Below are 21637 nucleotides of genomic sequence, written 5' to 3' on the forward strand. Positions count from 1 at the left end.
AAGCATGTTCTTATGTTCTTGTATGTACAAACAGTGTTGGGCATGATATTGCCCTTAGTTATTTTTCCACAAATGGAAAAAAAAAATATGAGCATCATAGTACTGATACAGTTGCTGCAGTATGTTTTCTCAAATTCACCTTGTGTTCTTTTAATCTCGTTCGAAGACCTCTGTGGCTCTCGCCAAAGTTTGCTTTCTCACATTTGTTACAGGGGATCTTGTAGACTACACTCTGGTTGTTTCTTAGTATAGTTGGTGTTACAGTGTCTTATTTTCTTACCTGTGTCATTAATAGTTTCCAGGTATTCCTGGTACATAATGTGTTGGGCTTTTTTTTTTTTTTTTTTGTGTGTGTGTGTGTGTGTGTGTAGAGTATGGAGTTCAAAATTGGATGATTTTTAGAAGCAGCAGAAGGCCATTTTTGCTATAGGCTGTAGGACATTCTGGGTTCCGTCAATGGACAATGTCATGGTGTATATATTAAGGTTAAGGAATTATTAGGATTGTTGCTGTAGGAAATGGAGAGTTGTTTGGAATGGTAAAACTTTAGCAAGAAATGGGGGGACGGGAGTTCCTCAGGATTCCATTTGAGGGCCACTTCTGTTCATAGTATCATTGATATATATTTACTGGACTTGTATCAGCTGCCCAGATTTGCTGATGATACTAAGGTATGTGGAATAGCAAATGATCACTAATCAACTGAGTATTCAAGGAGATTTAGACAAATGAGCAATGGTCTCAAATGTGGAAAATGAAACTTAACAGTTACAGGCAAGTGTAAAGTTATGCATACACTTAAAAATTATATTGAGGATGACATTATTTGAAAGAAAAGAAAAGGGAAAAAAAAAAAATTAACCAAAGTTGAGAATGTAAGGATCTTGGTGTAATTAAAAAACTTGGATTACATAACCATTGTATTTCTGCTTTGGAGAAAGCAAATAGGATAGTGGAATAAGAACATAAAATGAAGGAGACTGTGAGAGACCATAAGGCCTACAATAGGCAGTTCCATGTCTGTTACCACCTGTCATCCCCATATTTTGACTTCAAAAGTTCAACATCAGCCAGATACAGTATATAGATATTTGTTTACCTATGCTTGGAATGTGCTGTTACTGTGTGATCTCCGACTCTTATTAGATATTGATAGATTGGAGAGAGAGTGGCAGTGAGTCACAAGACCTAAGAAACTAAACATGCAAGAACTGCTCAAAGAAATTGTACGTGTTCTCTAAAAGAGAGATTTATGGGGTATTTGATACACCTTTAAGGTTATGAAAGGAATTGTTAATATCAAAATTGAAAAAAAAAAATCACACTTATTGCTAAATAGATAAGAAATGTCCCCATGCTATCAGGACCTTTGATTTACCCTACAATTAGTTTATTCTAATAAGAAATTACACTAAATTTCTGCTGTGTAGTTATCTACATTTGGTATTCCTGCAGACTTTTGCTGCACACAGGCACAAACAATAGGCAAATTCCTCACCTCCTTCAGAAAATATTACATTTCTCCACTTTGTTCATAAGTTAGGAAAATTTGGTTTCAACCATTAGAAAGAGCAGTCATTCTATAACTATAAAAAAAAAAATCAAATTTCAATAGGATAGGAAACTAAGTAATTATGTGGAGTTGAAGTCCAGGAAAAGAAATAATCAGTTTATACATATCTATACTTATTATCGATGTATACAGCAATTATGATAACAAGTGTAGAACAAAACTTGTACTACATAAACAACTACTGGACATGATGGTGCACTCAGATTTCACATATAGGCCCATAAAAAAATATATATTTTTATAAATATTTTGTCATGACTCATGGGATGAGGAAGGGAGGGATGGTAATTGCCTCCTCCTCCTCCTCCTCCTCCTCCTCCTCCTCCTCCTCCTCCTCCTCCTCCTCCTCTTTTCAACTTATCATTTAATTATAAGAAAGTATTCATTCTTACCCAAGACTATTTTTATGTAAAGTGAATTTATTAATAATCTATGTACTGTCACCACAGATTATTGATAAACTCACATTACATAAAAATAGTCTTGGGTAAGAAGATTGAAAATGAATACTTTCTCATAATGAATTAGGTGATGAATAAGTTGAAAGGAGGAGGAGGGAAGGAGTCTACAACTACCATCCCTCCCTCCAACCTTGCGCCATGAACATCATGATGCAAAATATTTACAAAAATCCTCTCTCTCTCTTCTTTTTATGGCTTTCCCTGTGAAATCTAAATGCACTATTGTGTTCAGGAGGTCTGTCTGTAGGAGAACATGTTTTATTCTTCTCTTGTTGTCATAATTGCTGTAAATATTGATTAATTACCAGTAAAGATTTGTATAAACCAATAATGTATTTTCCTTGACTTGAACTCCACGTAGTTACTTAGTTTCTTACCCTATCGAGTTTTGAATGTATATATGTGTATGTACATATATATATATATATATATATATAGTTGTAGAATGATTGCTCTTTCTAATGACTGAAACCAAATTTTCCTATATTATGAAGAAAGTGGAGAAATACAATATTTTCTGAAGGAGGTGAGGAATTTCTATTGCTGGTGCCTGTGTCTGTGTCTGCAGCACTATAAACTGTAACGAGCTGCGCGGCAGAAATAGTGTAATTTCTTATTAGAATGGAGTATAGTTTGAAACAATTTGACCAATATTGTAGTCTGTGATGAGGCAATTTGAAGTTTTAAAATTCACTTGAACATCTAATCTCTTTCCTTCCCTTAATTTTTATCTCCAGCTGTGTCTTCCCCCTCTCACTCTCACTCAATCTCTCCCAATTTCATCACCCACCCTTCCTCACCCCCCATCTCCCCCATCTCCTCCCTCCCCTGTCCCCTCTCACCCCTATCTCCTCGCTCTCTCATCCTTCCCTCATCCTTCCCTCATCCTTCCCTCTCTCATCCTTCCCTCATCCTTCCCTCCTCTTCTCTCTCACTTCCTTCATCTTTTTTGCTCCCTTCCCCCCCCCCTCTCTCTCTCTCTCTCTCTCTCTCTCTCTCTCTCTCTCTCTCTCTCTCTCTCTCTCTCTCTCTCTCTCTCTCTCTCCCCTCTCCCCTCTCTTGCTCTCTCCCTCTCTCATCCTTCCCTCCCCTTTCTCTCTCTCTCTCTCTCTCTCTCTCTCTCTCTCTCTCTCTCTCTCTCTCTCTCTCTCTCTCTCTCTCTACCTTCATCTCTCTACCTTCATCTCTCTCTCTTCATCTCTCTACCTTCATCTCTCTCCCCTTCTCTCTCTCTCTCTCTCTCTCTCTCTCTCTCTCTCTCTCTCTCTCTACCTTCATCTCCCCCCTCCTCTCTCTCTACCTTCATCTATCCCCCCTTTCTCTCACCACTTTCATCTCTCCTCTCCCCCTCTTTTTTTCTCCCTTCCCCCCTCTTCCTCCTTCCATTCCTCTCCATCTCTCACCCCTCTCTCTCTCTCCCTCCCCCTCATTCCTTCCCCTTTCTCTTTTCCCTCTCTCCCATATACCATGTCTCTCCTCTCATCCCTCAACTCACTCTGCTCTCTCTCTCTCTCTTGCTCTTGCTCTCTCATATGTCACTGTTGTCTCTCCCCTCTCTTCCCTCCCTGTATTCACTCTCTCTCCCCTGTCTCTCCCTCCCTCTTCCTCTCCCCCCCTCTTCCTCTCCCCCCTCTTCCTCTCCCCCCTCTTCCTCTCCCCTCTTTCTTCCTCCTTTGCCCCTCTCCCCTCTTTCTTCCTCCTTTGCCCCTCTCCCCTTCCCCCTCATTCTCCCTTCTCTATTTCTCCCTCTCCCCTCTCTCTCCCTCCCTCTCCCCTCCCTCTCCCTCCCTCTCCCCTCTCTCTCCCTTTTCTCTCCCTTCTCTCTCCCTTCTCTCCCTCTCACCCTCTCCCCTCGTTCTCCATCTCCCCTTTCCCTCCCCTCTCTTTTTCCCTCTCCCCTCTCATCAACTTGTGAATTATTTTTTCATACAGTAATAAAATAACATTACAAAGCCTGAGTTGTTCAAGAACCACAAATAATCTTCTGGCTCCGTAGGTGCCCCCTCCATTTGACCATGCTGTTGTTATTGAAGTGCATTCTAGAAAACCCCATTCTGAAAACTCCGTTGTAATTTTACATTTCTCTTTCTTTTCAGGATAAGCATCAACTCCTTGCTCACTTGTGGGCAGCTGTCCATTTTTTAAAAAGGTAGGTTTACTCTTTCAGTTATTTCTCTGTGTACAGGTAGAAAATGTTCTGTATCAAACTTTTTTTTTGTTTTGTTTTGTTTTTGTTTTTTTTACCCCTTCCCTCATAAGGTGACGGTATTAGAATGGAAAGTTCCTGTGTGGGAACTCCAAGGTCTGGGGGAGTGTCTACAGTTGGTGGAACAGTTCTCAGTGTCTGTGATGGCCTTACATATACACAGCTGTTGGACCATGGGTATGGTCTTACTCCAATCACACCTAGTAACTCCAATACTTCGTCTGCAGTAACTCCTGGGCGAACTCAAGTATGTACTTTTTTATGTGTTACTTTCAAATAAATGCAAATATCGTAAGACAGTCTGACTAAACAGTGTTTTGAATCCAGAGCGTTAAAAGACGATTGGTGCTAGAGGATGGTGGTGTGGATGGGGAGGGATTCCGAACACCTGTCAAAACACCTCGTCGATCAAAGCAGAAATCTGTATCCGGTTCATCACATTATAACCCTTCACCTTCAAAAGGAAGGGGTGGTCCAGGTGGGTCAAAGAAGTTGTTGAAAAACTTTTTTTTTTTTTTTTCTAAGGGATCACACAGATTATTTGTGATAAACCATACTTTTTAAGAATTTAATTTGATCTGAAATTATTGATTACAGCTGCAGTTACAACCACATCTCCAGGGAAATCATCTCGGTCAGACACTTCACTAGGTTTGCTTACTAAGAGATTTGTTAGTCTCCTACAAACCGCTGCAGATGGAACTGTTGATCTTAATAAGGTAAGTTCTTGAATATGCTCTTTGCTGTTATAACTAAGAATTTGTTTTGTAAGGTAAACAATTTTTCCCCCCTTCATATTTTAGGCCTCAGATTTGTTAGCAGTGCAGAAGAGACGTATATACGATATTACTAATGTCTTAGAAGGAATCGGTCTAGTCAACAAGAAATCCAAAAACAATATACAATGGCTGTAAGTATACAATTTTTATATTTTTTGTATTTGAGCCTTGGTTTCCATATGTTTGATTTAGAGAATATATAAAAAGTACCACTATGTTACATTGCTGTAAATGATTATAGAGCTTCCAGAGTTAATACTGCTGATATAGAGGCTGACCTTGAGGAACTGGAGGCGAAGGAGAATCAGCTTGATGATCTCATAGCTAAAGCTGGTAAGGTTTGATCATATACTGTTTCTTAACAATCTTACTCCATCCTCACCTCATTGTCTACCATGTTATTTCTCTTGGTTTTCATGTGTTGGCTCTAGTAATTAACACCAGTTCTTGGTGTTTTCTTTCCTTACTTATATAGTAAGGTGATAGATTTGCAAGGGATGAGGATGGCACTGTGTTGGAAATAAGGTTAACCTCTTCACTCCGGGGCACATCGGACGTCTGGCAGCATTAGCTGCCAGACGTGCGATGTTGCGTCATAATAATCGCATTATAAAAAATAAAAGTCAGTGCTCAATCGTTCGTTCTCTTTCACCCGTGAATTTTGATAACCATAGAAAATATGATGAAGCCAGTTTAGAGAGAATGGAGGTTACGTAGGTACGACTACAATAGATATAATCAAGACGCCGACGTCGGCATCATCTCGTACCCACTTGCTCCTCATGACGCCTATGTAGGCGTCATCGTATGGAAGTGCTTAAAGGGCAAGAGATGGAAGAAGTGGAAAACTTCAAGTATTTGGGGTCATGTGTATAGCAAGGAATGGAGTTTGGATGGAAGTGAATTGTAGTGTAAAGGAAGTGACTGAATGTCGAGGGTAAGGAGAATCAAGTGTCATTAGAAATAAATATCTGGGGATGTATGCAAAGAGAACACAGGAAATTATTGTGACCACAACACAGTAAAGAGTCCTTTGAATTTGAAGGAGGTAGAAAGGAAGATCCCAAACATGTTTGAGATGAAATAAATGTGGTGTTGGAGTTGTGATGTTGGATAGAATGAGAAATGGGGAGGTGGGGCAGGGTGTGGGGTGGAAGAACTGGTAGATAGGATTCATCAAAGAAAGCTTGGAAGGTTTGGATATATGGAAAGAATGATTGAAATCTGACTGACAAAAGAAATGTGAATGGGGTGAAATGGCATTGGAAACAAGTGAATGTCAGTCAAGTAGAGAAAGGAGAGGGTAAAGGAGGTGTGAGTGGAGAGTGGTTGTGAATAGATGAGGAAATGATATAGCCGGGATGTATTTCTTCTTGTCTGCCCTGTATGTAACACGGTGGATGTGGGAGAGGTTGCCGTATAATGAAGTGATGAAGGTAAACCAACTTCAACTGTCAGACTCTTCTCTGGAAATGTTGTCATGCTGCATTCCGTATGACCTTAGTAGTGGGCAGAGGACAGGAGATAAGATGGGAGGGACAGTAAGTGTTTTACATGTGAGATGAGTGTATGACATCCCCCCCGTAAAGTGGAAAGGGCTTTTTAGGTGTATGTATAGACTTCATGCTTGTGGTGGTATTGCAAGATGGACAGCAAAGCTGCTAGTTTTCAAAACCTGCCAACTTCCTCATCTTAGGAGGTTCAGGCTTGGGGCTCTGAACCAGGCCTTAAGATCTGTCAACTTCAGCTGAATTTCCTACACAAGTTTTGCACAAGGGAGTTAACCTCTTCACTCCGGGGCACATCGCACGTCTGGCAGCATTAGCTGCCCGACATGCGATGTTGCATCATAATAATCGCATTATAAAAAATAAAGTCAGTGCTCAATTGTTCGTTCTCTTTCACCTGTGAATTTTGATAACCATAGAAAATATGATGAAGCCAGTTTAGAGAGAATGGAGGTTACGTAGGTACGACTACAATAAATATAATCAAGACACCGACGTCGGCATCATCGCGTACCCACTTGCTCCTCATGACACCTACGTAGGCGTCACCGTATAGAAGTGGTTAACAATTGGTAACTGCTCCTGATCACTTTTAATCAATGACATAGAAACAATCCTGTCCTAATCTATCTATATACTAAAGGCTTCCTTCCCCTCGTTAGCTTGTGTATATATTTTTTTGAGGCAACCACACCTCCAGTTTATCCAGTCTAGGATGGATCATGTATATGTTAATCTTCATTTCTTTACACTTTTAGTGGAATACTATTTAAGTACAGTCTGTGTGTTTACCTAATTGTACAGTAGTATACAGTAAAGGAACAATTCTCATTGGGTCCTACCTCCTACTCTTGATTTATCATACTTATCCTCAAATTCATGTACAGTTCAGACTTAGTCCATCCTTGATTTCTGATTATCATAATTAGGTTTGAATTAGTGTATTGTTACAGCTTGGGTCATGTCTTCTAAGCTATATGAATTTTTTTTATTTCTTCACTTCCTTTAGACATTTACATATACCAAAGGGGGTGAATGGAGAATGGGTGTGTATGGATGAAGCTGTGATGCATGAAAGAGAGTGGGTAGGGGACGGGAGTATGTGTGAAAAATAAATTGACGCAGCCCGAAGAGATTTTTCCCAGTCTTATACATTTCTGCAAGAGGGGATGGAGAGGGGAGTTGCTGTTTTAACCTCTTCACTACGGGGCACATCGTACGTCTGGCAGCATTAGCTGCCCGACGTGCGATGTTGCATCATAATCGCTTTATAAAAAATAAAGTCAGTGCTCAAACGTTCGTTCTCTTTCACCCGTGTATTTTGATAACCATAGAAAACTGATGAAGCCAGTTTAGAGAGAATGAAAATTACATAGGTACGACTACAATGAATATAATCAAGATGGCGACGTCGGCAACATCGAGTACCCACTTGCTCCTCATGCCGTCTACATAGGCGTCACCGTATGGAAGTGGTTAATGAAGCAGCCTTGCTGTGGATGTACAACACTGCTTCTGGCCCAGGGCATCAGGTGAGATGCAAGGATGACCCGTCATCCAGGAAAAACCAAGATAAGAGGGAGGGGGGGGTGGATGGGAGTGGAGTATGTGGAGATAGAATGGGTGCGGATGGATGTTATGCATTTGTTGTTTGGCTACCTCCTTTGTAAGGGGGAAAACCTTTGGTATATATATGTACCAACTCACTGGCACCCTCACCCTTTGTACATCTCACCAACCTACTTTTACCCACAGGGGTGAAAAGGAAGTTGGGAGATACAGTTGATGAAAGAGTATTGGGATGTTTTGGACACATGGAAAGAATGAGAGAAGAAAAACTAGTAAAAGAGGCTTGGAAGGAGTGAACATGAGGGGCAACCACAGGTGAGATGAATGGATGTGAAAGGGGCATTGGGAAAGAGGGGAATGTCTGTTGAGGAAGGATGGGAGAGGACAAAAGATAGGGGGGTGAATGGAGGATGGTTGTGTATGGATGATGCTGTGATGCATAAGGGGGGGATGGGGGGGTGAGGGAGTATGTGTGTGAAAAATAAATTGAAGCAGCCCAAAGGGATTTCTCCCCACTTTCTCCATTTCTGCATGAGGAGATGAAGAGGGAGGGGGTTGCCATCTCAATGAAGCAGCCTTGCTGTGGATGTGCTGTGTCTTGTGACACTGCTTCTGACCCAGGGCAGTGGGCAAGATGCAGGAATGACCCATCATCCAGGAGGAGCCAAGGTAAGAGGGAGGGAAGGGGATGGATAGGAGTGGAGTATGTGGGGATGGAATGGATGGGAGTGTTTTTCATGCCATTGTTTTTTGGCTACCTCCCATGTAAGGGGGAAAAAGCCTTTGGTGTATGTACTTTCAACTTCTATCACACACACAACCCCTAACACTACCATAAACTCCTCAAGGCCCTACTATGACCCAACCAAAAATGCAGTGTCATGTTGGCTTCCGAGACAAAGCCTACAAAAATATATGGGTTCAGAAAATATAACTTAAAAGGTTGTTTTGTAGTTGTACCTCGTGTATCACAGTTACAAGTTGTGTATACATCTACGATGGTTGCACACGTCACAGCACAGTGCTTAGTCTGGCTTCTAAGGAGCATCTCTTAGATGTTTCATTTGTAGCAAGGTGAGTATCCTGTGTTGAGTAGTAGTTACCCAAGGTGGGTGTTTAGTTGCGTGAACAGGGAGAGATTGTGTGGCTTAAGTATATTTAGTGTAATGTACAAGTAAAATCTTCTTGCATTGGATTGCAAGTTTCTTTGGAGGTTCAGATAATTATTAAAAACATGAAATAAAGATAATTTTGTGTCTAGCATACCTTAATGGTAATCGAGTGATTGGGTAGTGAGAAGAGTGTAGAAGAAAGAAGAGTGCTTAGAGAGTTTTAGGAGGAATGTTAATATAGTGTATTGTGAAATCTTGATGCTAGAGTAGGGAATGAACCAATAGATTGAGTGGTTGGGAAATTTGGAGTGCCAAGTAAAAAATCATAGTGGAGTGCTGATGTATTTAGAGTCAATGATACAGAGTCAATGATAGCTAACACAGTGTTTAAGAATAAAGTCGAGCATAAGTACACATGGAAGAGGGTGGTTGATAAGGCATTGATGGACTGTAGTGGTATCCAAAAGAGTATGAAGAATTCTGGATATCCATGTTCTTAGGGGAGGGAGTGGGGGAGATATGTGATCATTTGTTGGTGTAAGGTGAGAGTGGAGGATTGGTGTTCAGAATAAACTGTTTAAGTGAGAAGGAAAAGGGACAGGATTAGAAAGAAGCTGAGAGAAGTGTAGGAAGTGGTGAAGGACAGTGGAGGTATGAGTGGAAGAGGAATGGGGGTGTTTCTAGGAAGGAATAACAAGGTGTGCAAAGATGGTTGTGAGAGGATTGGAGGAAATAGAAGGTGGGATAATGAACTGAAGAAGGTAGTAGAAGAGAAGTGAGCATTCAGGGATTGTTTGCAAAGTATAACAAGAGAAATGTAAGATGTTCATAGAAAAAAGAAACAAAGGAGGGCAGGTATAAACTGGGAAGGAGTATGACGGTAAATTTTGAAAATAACAAGGCATTTTGCAAGGAAGTTAGAATGTAATCACTAAGCTCAGGTACAACATTGCATTCTCTTTTTAATAATATTTTCATGAGAACCATGTATAAAAGATATATCTCAAAAGTACTATTTGAGGGACTTTTTGACAAATATTTATCTGCTAATCTGCATTCTAAAATGCAGAATTAAGCAACATCTCTTGGTATCACTTCTAATGATGTCATGAGCTGTGTACCAAGCCAAGCATTCTGTAGCAAAACAGGCATTCAGTGATATTGAGATTTTTTCATTGTCTTCATCGTCTTTTGAGAGTAGTCTCGACTCCCTAAATATCTCTGACAAGAGCCAAGATGTGTGGATAGACTACATAGTTATGTGCTATGAGTTTGAACCAGAATGATCTCTGAAGAAATTTTCATATTGGTGCTTACATGTGTGCATGGTGTCTGCAATGCTGTATTTGGGCACTCAAAAAAGAAAGGGAAACATGATGCAATATTTTTGCAGTGTGCTCCCACACAATTCTGTGGCACATTCACCTTATGCTCCCTAGATGCCACAAATTTTGTAAACAGTAATGTGTACAATGTAATACAGATATTTTTTCATTTTGGCTCAAGTGTGCTAGTAAAAGTAAATTATGGTGACTTGTTACTACTAAACAAAGATTGTTCTTTATATTACAAATCGGACTCATTAATTCCAATTATTTACATACTTTATAAGAAGAAAGCTTCACCACAAGTATAACTAAGAACATACCAATCCATTTCAGCAAATGACAAGCGTTTTTTTGCATTTGTTCCTATGAAGCACACCCTTATTTATCCAGTTGCTAAATGTGAAGGAGGATAGGGAGGTAAAAGTAGTTGCAGTGGGAAGCGCGAAGAAAATGGCAGTGGTGAGGAAAATGGTGGAGAAATAAGGAAAAATGAGGTGAAGGCAGTTGTTAAGATGATGAGAGCAGGTAAGGCACCTGGGTTAGGTGGGTGTCATGCAGAATATCTTTTAAAGGAGGTACAGTGATGGTGGACTGGCTGGTGAGGTTATTTAATGTTTGTTATTAGAGAGGATAGAGTGCCAGAGGACTGGAGGAGTGCCTGTGTAGTTCCACTTTACAAGGGAAAAGGGGACAAGCGTGAACATGGTAGTTCCAGAGGGATCAGCTTGTTAACCCCTTCCATACGGTGCCACACACGTAGGCGTCATGGACTTAGATCTCGGTGGCAGCAGCCAATGCCAGCCGTACGACGTGTCGTAATAATACTCGCATCATAAAATATAGTCACCGCTTATATCGATCGTTCTTTCTTTCACCCGTGAATTTTGATAACCATAGAAAATGCGATTACAAAAGAATTAGAAAGAATGTCATTATGGAGGGGCGACTACAATAAATATAATCAAGATGCCGATATGGCAGCCTCGCGAATACACTCGCTCCCCATGACGCCTACGTGTGCGGCACCGTATGGAAGGGGTTATGTGTAGTTGGGAAGACCCATGGGAGGGTCTTGATCGAGAGGATTAAGAGGAGAACAGATATGGGGTAGAACCAGGCCATTACAGTTTTGACTGTGCCTCAGGATTTTCCTTTTCTATTCTCCCTCCTATCTCCTGCTTCATCACCTTTTCTCTGGCTGCTTCTTTTCCACTTCTTTCCCTTCAGAGATTGCCTAGCTTCTCTCTGCTGCAAACCTTATCACATGATTCTAGTGGCATTTTGCCCTGGCTAGGCCTAGACCTTTTGTGCCAAACATGGCTTTGAGTCTTTGTGGGAAAGGTGCCTGCCATGCATGATCTGTCTTTGTGACTGGTATTGTTTGGCCTGCCCATTCATGCCAGAATCGATGCACACCCCAGTGCAACAGAGGCGCTGTTGACAAGTCAAGCCAACACACTTTTTACTAGGAAAGATACTTGTTTACTGAAGCTATACATAATGAAGAAAATATATCCTACTTATGATAATAGTAATTGTTCAATCTACCAAGGGCTTTTCCTTCCTTTCAAATGCATTCCTTTCAAATGCACCCAATTCCACCCATTCACCACCCTTTCCTCCCTCTCATCTTAGCTCCTTGTGGATGAAGGGTTATACCTGTCCCCTGCTCACTGCCCTGGGTCAGAAGAAAGCACACACACAGAATGACATTTGTCTATGTGAGAGGACAATCTTATCATGGTAGGCTTGAAATATTGTCTACAATTAATAATTTCTTTTCCAAGATGAGCTGCAAAAGGTGAATCATCCCATTGCAACCACCTTTTCCAATCCTCCACATTTATCAACTCCAAAATACGTTATTTTCCGCTTACCGCTGCCTCTTCTGTTATCTTGCCATCTGCACCTTTTACTTTCTCTTCTCTACTTGATTCACCACCCCTTCCAAAACATCTTTTTATTACTTTCAGAATTTTGTCATAATGTTACCCCATTTTACACCTCTCCTTTTTGTCTACTTTATCTTGTTTTACTTCTCATCTTTTTCCTTTGTACCTCTTGTATGTTTCTTTTGTCCAGTATTGCAACCATGTGAATGCTCATTTCTTCTCATATAACCTTTGCTTCCTCATCCCACCATTCACTACCCTTCCTTCTGTTTCCTCCCATCTTCCTTGTCCCACACACCATCTTTGTACACCTTGTGAATCCCTCTTTGAAACATCCCTATTCTTCCTCTCCTAGACTTACTCTGTCCTTCACTTCTCACTCTTCAGCTTCTTGTATTCCTTTTCCTTCTCATTTAAGCAGTTTACTCTAAGCATCTCCGTACCTTCTGTCCGTTTCTTTCTCCATCTATCCACCACTCTCGGCTTAACTTTCAAAAATTTATCTGATATTCCCCCACTGTCTCCCCTAAGAACATATACATCAAAAACTCTTCCTCTTCTGATTACCACTACAGTATAGTCCAATAAAGCCCTACCTACCATCCTTCTATCCACCTACCACTCTACAGTATAGTCCAATAAAGCCCTACCTACCATCCTTCTATCCACCTACCACTCTACAGTATAGTCCAATAAAGCCCTACCTACCATCCTTCTATCCACCATCCTCTCCCATGTGTACTTATGCTTGACTTTCTTCCCAAATACTGTCACAGACTAGCCTCTGTATTTGAGTTGATGTATCAAATCTTGGCTGCGATTGGAACAGTTCCTCAATAGTATGACTGTTTTGCCTTTTAAAGGGATTTTTTGCTCCACAAGGCACAAGGACAAATGAAACGGTAAGGTGCAAAACTAATTCACATGATATAAAAATATACCACTATATATATATATATACCAAGAGCTTTTGTCTCCCCTTATAAGGGAGGTAGTTAAGTCAGAGGTACATATCTATTCCCATCCATTTCACTTCCCTTCACCCTTCCCACCCCTCACAACTCAGTTCATGGATGACAGATCATCCCTGCATTCACCAATTGCCCTGGGTCAAATGCAGTGCAGCAAGACACAGTAAATCCACTCCAAAGCTGCTTCACTGAATTGGCAACTGCCCTCTTCATCCCCACATAAAAAAAAGAGAGAGAGAGAAGACTGGGAGAAATCCCCTTGGGCTGCATCATATCATTCGTACATAAACACCCCCTAGCCCCACATTCCCTTGTATAACAGTATCATCCATACACATTCTCCACTAATCCCTATCTCCTCCCTACACCTTTCCTTGCTCACCAGACATTCCTCTTTTGCTCAATGGCCCCTTCACCCCATCCATCCATCTCATCCTTGGTTGTCCCCTCAAGTTCACTCCCCATACATCTGCCTTGTACACCTTTTTTAGTTGTCTTTCATCACTCGTCTTTCCACGTATCAAAACCATTCCAATACTCTTTCCTCAGCCCTATCTACCATCTTTTCCACTCCCGCTCTCCTCCTCATCTTGTTTCTCACTCTCTCTAACCTAGTAACTCCTACCATACTTCTCAGACATTTTATCTCAAACATATTTTAATTTTTCCACTCTGCCTCTTAAATTTCAAGCCTCTGCCCCATATAGTGACATCAGCACAATTACTCCTTCATACAATCTCCTCTTTGCATCTATTCCCAGTTCCATCTCGTAACACTTTTTAATCCCCCAAGGTATTTACTTGTTTCAATCTACAGTTCACCTCCACCTCCATTCCTCCCTTTCCTGCCATATGTGACCCCAAGTACCTAAAGCTATCTCTTCCAGTCTCTTTCCTTTTAGACTTCCAACTCGTAAATCAATCTTTCATCACTCATCTTTCCATGTGTCCAAACTATTCCAATACTCTTTCCTTAACCCCATCTGCCATCTCCTTTTCCCCTCCTGTTCTCCTCCACACCTTATTTTTCACACTATCCATCCCAGTAAACCCTACCATACTTCTCAGACATCTTATCTCAAAAACACATTTAAATTTTTCCTCTCTGCCTTTCTTAAATTCTAAGTCTCTACCTGTTACAGTGGTGTAGGCACAATCACTCCATACAATCTTCTCTTTGTATCTATTCCCAGTTGCTTTTCATAACATATTTTATTCTCCCAAGGTATATACTTGCTTTGCTCAATCTACAAATTACCTCCACCTCCATTCCTCATTTCCTGCCTCGTGCAACCCCAAATACCTAAAGCTATCCTTTTCCAACCCCTCTCCTTTTAGACTTACTTCCAACTAATCTTTCCATGTGTCCAAACCATTCTAATACTTTCCTTAGCCCTATCTGCCATCTCCTTTTCCACTCCTGCTCTCCTCCTTACCTCCTTGTTTCTTACTCTATCCAACCAAGTAACCCCTTCCATAATTCAGACATTTCATCTCGCATTTAAACTTTTCCTTTCTGCCTCTCTTAAATTTCAAGTCTGTGCCCCTTACAATAACATTGGCACAATCACTCATACAGTCTCCTCTTTGAATCCATTCCCAGTTACTTTTCATAATACTTTTTAATCCACTTTACCTCCACTATTCATCCCTTTCCTGCCACAGGCTTTTAGACTGTCCTCCAACTCGCTGCGATCCTATGCCCTCGCACATCTTATCACCTTGCTTCTATGTACATTTACCTTCAACTTTCTCTTATCGCATACCTTCCTGAACTCCATGACTTCCTTAACCTTTACAATACGAATCAAATTCTCACAGGCAGCATTAGCAACTTGATCTACAATGATTTGATGATGCACCTCAATACTCACGTTATAAAATATGAAGTTACAGCTACTTTATTCATTCTCTTTCACTCTGAATATTAACCACTTCAGTTCCAGTCAAATTCTCGTGCACAGCATTGGCTGCCATATGTATGATGCACCACACAACTCACATTATAAAATACAGTCACTGCTGTATTACGTATTCTCCTTTACTCTGAGTTATAAGAAACACAGAAAATATGATCAAACCAGTTCACAGAATCTGGAGGTAACTCATGTACAACTACAAAAAATATATAATCAAGCCACCAATGCTGCATCTTCCCAAAATGGTTAATAACCACAGAAAATATGATCAAGCCAGTTCACAGAATATGGGGTCACTCAGCTACAACTACGTAGAATCAAGTTGCCAACGCTGGCATCCTCATGTACCCACTTGTGTCCCATGATGCCTGTGTAAGTGTCATCATATGGAAGGGGTTAATGACCCCCCCCTGTTCCAGCCATGGCATTCCTCAGAGAGGTGGGACTGCTCATCCTGCATTCTAGGGAAAGACGACAACAGCAATTCTACAAGAATGACAGCATCATCAGCAAATACAAGGACAGTGACCTTGGTGTTGCCAGTAGATGCTCCACAGTGATATTGATTGACAACTCTCTCCAATACCCAGTCCATGCAGGTGTTGGAAAGTGTTGGGGCAAGGACACATCCTTGCCTCACTACAGCATTCTCTTCCAGATTACAAGTCGGTAATCCTTGCAAGAATCATGTGGATTCATAGATCCCATAGCACTCCATGATGCATAGTCAAACCCCTTCTTGAGATCAACATAAACTGCAAGAAACCCCCGTTGAAATTCACACCTGTGCTTCACAAGAACATGAAGTGCTAGGATCTGATTAGTTGTTGAGTTCCTTAGCATTAACCCAGACTATTCAGGCCTCTGAATCTTGAGCAGGTGTGAACAAACCGATGTCAGCAGTTGATGGGCAAGCACTTTACCTAGCATACTAAGTAGCGTAATACCGTACTAAATTGTTGCAGTCCTGCCAGTCCCCTTTCCCCATCCAGATATGACCAGTTCCCTCTTCCAGTCGGAGGAAATTACGCCAGGATGACAGACAGCAAACAGCACAGCATGCAACTCTCGCATTTACCAGCTTTCGGTAAATGCATTGATGTTACAGTTGCCAGCTGCCTTTCCACTCTTCAGCATCTTTGACTTTGTTAGATGGGGTGGAGATTTGTCTACCAGTGATCAGGAACTGCCACCTGAACACCATCGAGAGGAAGCTGTCCGCTTGGATGATCACCCATGAGCCACTGCTCAAAATACTAGGCTGTTTGGATTGTGTTCCTTTGGGTCACATATTTGGAGCTTAGTTTTTACAGGGCATGGTAAGCAGGCCTGATGTCATTTGCAATAAAATGTCCTTCAACATCCTCAGTGATTCCCCTGACACCTCTTCATGAGAGCTCTAGTCTGCCTGTATTGGTCCAGGTCCCCAGCCATTTTGGCAGCACAAACCAGTTCAACACTCTTCAGTGTCTCCCACAACACCACAACCCTCCTCAACCTTGGGGGCCCCAATGCACTTCTCGACAGCTTTCAGAGTTTCGCATTTAACCACTTCACTCCGGGCCAAAATCTCGCGGGCAGCATTAGCTGCCAGATGTACGATGTTGCGTCATAATACTCGCATTATAAAAAATAAAATCACCGCTGTATCGATCATTCTCTTTCACCCGTGAATTTTGATAACCATAGAAAATATGATGAAGCCAGTTTACAGAGTATGGGGGTCACGCAGGTACAACTACAATAAATATAATCAAGACGCTAACATCGGCATCCTCGCGTACCCACTTGCTCCTCATGATGCGTACGTAGGCGTCACCGTATGGAAGGGGTTAAAAGTGTCCCACATTTATTTAGGGTCCTCAAGAGAGCAAAGTGCTTCAAACGCATCATTGCTGAGTTTCTCCAAATGAAAATCAGGTGCGCTACATCTGGGTTCTCTTGGATTTGATGCACAGTCTGAGTGTTGTAACCACACGTCATGATCATTCCCAAAAGAATTCAGCACTTAAATCATGCAGTTCTATAGGGTCTTTCAACACGTGCTAACAAGTATATGATCGATCTCCTTGGTCATTTCTCCGGCACTACTACGAGTGTCCATTGGTGTGGTTCTTGCATCTGGAACCAAGAACTGCTGCTGTTCGTGGTTCCAGAACCATGGAGACCAGTGCATACTTCATAGCCAGCTCTATCAGTTCCAGCAACCACATTGAAGTTGTTCAAGTTTCGGTGCTTCCTGTTGTTACTCCATGTGCTCTGCTCTGTGGTGTTTATAAGTTGTTAATGTTTGATTCATTGATTGTTTGAAACCATACTGTGGAGGCATATTCTAGGATGGTTCTTATGAACTGTTTATAGCTAGTTATTACGAAGGAATTTTGTTTCCCAAAGTCTGCAGTGATTGTGGTTTTCGGTGGGTTTGTTTTCCTGTTGATCCTCACTGATCGGTCTTTGGTATTTGAGCTAAATGTTCTATGGTTATCAAATGTTAGACAAAGAATTTTTTATTTCTCTTCCAATGGAAAGATTTAGCCTTTCAGTTTCACTACACATACAATAAATGTTCATGGTTGTTTGGAGTGGGCAGAGGTACTTTTGATTTCTGGGGTAAAGCATCCATTCAGTTATTTCTGAGCCTCTGTTCTTGGTTGTTCAGGTATGCTCTAGTGTTTATAGATGGTTATTAGGGAAGCATTTTCTTTTCCAAAGTCTGTGCTGGTGATGGTTTTTATTTATTTATTATAAATATATATAATATATATATATGTATATATATATATATATATATTCTCTCTCTCTCTCTCTCTCTCTCTCTCTCTCTCTCTCTCTCTCTCTCTCTCTCTCTCTCTCTCTCTCCTCTCTTCTCTCTCTCTCTCTCTCTCTCTCTCTCTCTCTCTCTCTCTCTCTCTCTCTCCCCCCCCCACACACACACACCCTGGTAGGTCCTTGATATGTGGGCTAAATATCATGTGGGTATCAATATCAAATGTTAGACCTAGAATTTTGGGCTTCTTTTCCAATGGAAGGATTTGGCCATTGAGCCTCACTATATGATAGTTCTGAGATTCATTGTTGTCTGGAGTAAACATTGTTACTTATTATTAGGTTAAAGATTCCATTCAGTTATTTCTGAGCCACTGTTCTAGTACGTTAAAGTAGGCTTAAGTGTTTTTGGTACCATTTTGTATTTACTGTGCTTGGTTATTATTGTGAAGCCCTCTTCATATGAGAACATTGGTGTTCAGTTTGGTTTAGGAGTTTGTAGATAACTCCTGAAAAGGTCGAGTAATGGTGGAGAAAGTATTGCACCTTGAGCGACTCCTTTGTATGGTCTTTTTGTACCTGAGATGTGGTTGATTTGAGTCACTACATTGTCTTCCTATAAGTTGAAGTTGATTGTGTCGTAGAAGTCTGGTTGGGAGTTGTTCAAGAATTTTTTGTTCTTCATGATTTGCTGTTTGTGTGACAAGTCAGTTGGGTTGTGCACATTCAGATCACCTGCCAGTATGTGGCTTAGTATCGAGTCAAGAGGTCATAACTGTGGGATGTGTCCTCTTGGATGGATTGGAGGGATGTATATGTTTGTGATAGTGTAGATTGTTATTTATATTTGTGTTTATTGTGATTGATTGCCTGGTGTCACACATTTTGTTGGAAAAGGGGTATTATGTGTACCAGTGTTACGAGTCCACACTGTGTCTTGTGTTGTCGTGTCTTATTGTAGTTTTGTCTGTGAATGCAGGAATAGTTGTTGGAGGTATCAGATTTGTTTCTTGTACAAGTGCAATGTATATGTTGCATTCATGGAGAAAGGGGAGCAGTTCTGAATGTTGTATCAGTTTTGTTTCTTGTACAAATGCAATGGATATGTTGCATTCATGGAGAAAGTGGAGCAGTTCTGAATGTTGTGAGTTCATTATGTTTCTATGTATGTTTAGTGAGTAGTATGTAGTATGTTTAGTCATCCAGGAAGAGTCAAGAAAAGAGTGAGGGAGGGTTGGTCAGTGGGAGTGGAGTATGTGGGGATGAAATGAGTGGGAGTTGATTTATGCCTTTTGACAGCTATCTCCCTGGTAAGGGGCAAAAAACACTTGGTATGTATATATATATGTGTGTGTGTGTGTATTTAACGAGTTTGTGTTATTTGTTGTGCTTGTGTTTGTGTATTGGTTTGTGGTTGAAATATTGTACATTTGAGATGGAATCATGTATGGGATGTGTTGTATTTAATGAATATGTGTGTAAATAATGTTATTAGTGTAGTTGGGGCATGTGTATGGTCCTGGGTTGGTTTCTATGTCACCAGCTAAAAGGAAAAGTGGGAGGGGAAAGGGCAAGCACTGGTGTACTGACCATGTGTGAAAAAAATTGGTGTATAAAAGAGGGAGAGTGTTGGGAGTCAAATGTGAAAGTGTAATAGATTACTCTGGCCAGGTCCGGAGACCGGGTGCCGGCCTCTCGGGGCCAAACCCCTCAGGAGGGATGGGGAAAGGTGCGTCTGCTTGTGGGGCACATTGGATAACTTCTTTGCTGTCGACATCTGATAACATCCTCTGTATCTTGTCTGGTGATGCTCCAGCAGTGCAGCCACTTGCTGACCTTGTTATCTTTGTATCAACAAGTGTTTTGCAGTGGCACTAGTACTCCCAAGAACAGGACATTCCTGTTTCACACATGGCCACATTATGACAAGAAACAATCCTCCCATTTGCCAGTGTAAGGCTCTCCTCGCAATATCAAGCAGTGTTAGACTGCTCAATTTACACAGTGCCCTACAAGAACTAACTACTGTCATTTACCCTCTCAAATAGTAATGAATACACCAAGCTCTGCATGACAAAACACCAATACCTACATGATTTCTCCGCAACTAGTTGTAGAAAACAGGACTATTAACCAAAGTATACACTTGACAAATGAAGCCAACATGGAATGTAAGAAAATGCATAACAGCACCTTAAGATTGTCCACAAGAATGATAAAATAATGTTGAAACTAGACCCCATAATGACATCAACCTATCGTAAAAATGTTAGCAAACCATTCCTTCTTGAAATAACTCTCAGCCTCAAAATGAGGGCAATCCATATATATATATATACACACACACACACACATGCGCGCGCACACACACACACACATGTATACATACAATAAAAGATAAGTGAGGTGGCCAGTCAAGACGTTCACCCATCCCATATCCATCCAACACTTTTTGGCTTCCCATTTCTCTTGGTTCCTTGTGGACAAAACTGGAGGTACAAGTCCGTCCTACCCCAATATCAACTGCACTCGCCAATCAGAAACTCCACGTGAACCTCGTAAGTACCCCCACCAAACCCAACCAGAATTAATGGATACATTGAAGTTCAGACTCGCCCAAACCACAGCCTTCCTCTACCAAAGTCTGTACTTCTCTTGTACAATGAAAAACTTTTGACTGCAGTAACCAACAAGCCTTCTACAGCCATCCACCCTCAGAGTGCATGACACACAACTACCAACATGTTGCATGAAACCAAACAATGCAATTGTACACTGGAACCTGACTATATACAAGAAACACAGTTAGGCACCCCCACCCCCAATTAAAAAGGCCATATCATACACCTAACCCCCCTTTTTTTTCCATACAGTACTACCAGTACAGTGATTCCTCCTAATACGGTAATTCTCTATCCGGTAAATTCACAGTTAAGGTATTTGGAAATTACTACCCTCGATTCTATTTACAGTAAGAAAATTTCACAGATACGGTATCCGCTAGACATTTTGAAGAGAAAAGAGCAGGGAGAAGGTACGTCTACCATATCCTATTATTACATGTTATAATGGGTTCGGTATACGGTAATTTCAATTTGCGGTAGGGTTTTCAGGAATGCTTATGTACCGTATAACGAGGACTCTGTACACACACACACACACACACACACACACACACACACACACACACACACACACACACACACACACACACACACTGATAGATTGCCCAGGTTACGTCACCACCACCACTTATTATATGCCTTGTCCTCTTCTTCTTTTCTCTCTCTCTCCTCTATCTTTCTTTCTCTTCCTCTTCCTCCCCTGCTCTCTCTCTCTCATCTCCTCTCCTCCTGACCTCTGCTCCAACCCCGCACCCCCCGGCCACTGCTTTTCCTGCTCTTCGCACCTTCCCCTCCCCTTTTCCCTTTCCTCTCCTTCCCATTTCCCCTTCATCCCCATGTTCTTTTCCCCTTCCCCTCATTTTCTCCTTCATTACCTCTCCCCTTTATTCCTTCATCTCCCCTACCCCTATTCCCCTTACACCCTTTCC

At 41.3% G+C, this 21637-nt stretch overlaps 1 protein-coding gene across 5 annotated transcripts in view; it reads left to right on the plus strand.

Annotated features, from left to right (window-relative positions):
* LOC143027172 (transcription factor E2F5-like) overlaps positions 1-21637 on the plus strand; it is a 63207-nt gene that overhangs the window by 33855 nt on the left and 7715 nt on the right. For all 5 annotated transcript variants that reach the window (XM_076188276.1, XM_076188271.1, XM_076188272.1 and 2 more), the window contains exons 3-8: positions 4131-4183; positions 4294-4487; positions 4568-4718; positions 4838-4959; positions 5044-5150; positions 5261-5352. In XM_076188276.1, coding sequence (XP_076044391.1) covers positions 4308-4487; positions 4568-4718; positions 4838-4959; positions 5044-5150; positions 5261-5352 — 652 coding nt within the window. In that variant the 5' untranslated portion in view covers positions 4131-4183; positions 4294-4307. The remainder of the gene's footprint in view (positions 1-4130; positions 4184-4293; positions 4488-4567; positions 4719-4837; positions 4960-5043; positions 5151-5260; positions 5353-21637) is intronic.

The sequence above is a fragment of the Oratosquilla oratoria genome, chromosome 7 (assembly GCF_046742065.1).
Source record: "Oratosquilla oratoria isolate Oo_2021 chromosome 7, ASM4674206v1, whole genome shotgun sequence".
NCBI classification, from domain to species: domain Eukaryota; kingdom Metazoa; phylum Arthropoda; class Malacostraca; order Stomatopoda; family Squillidae; genus Oratosquilla; species Oratosquilla oratoria.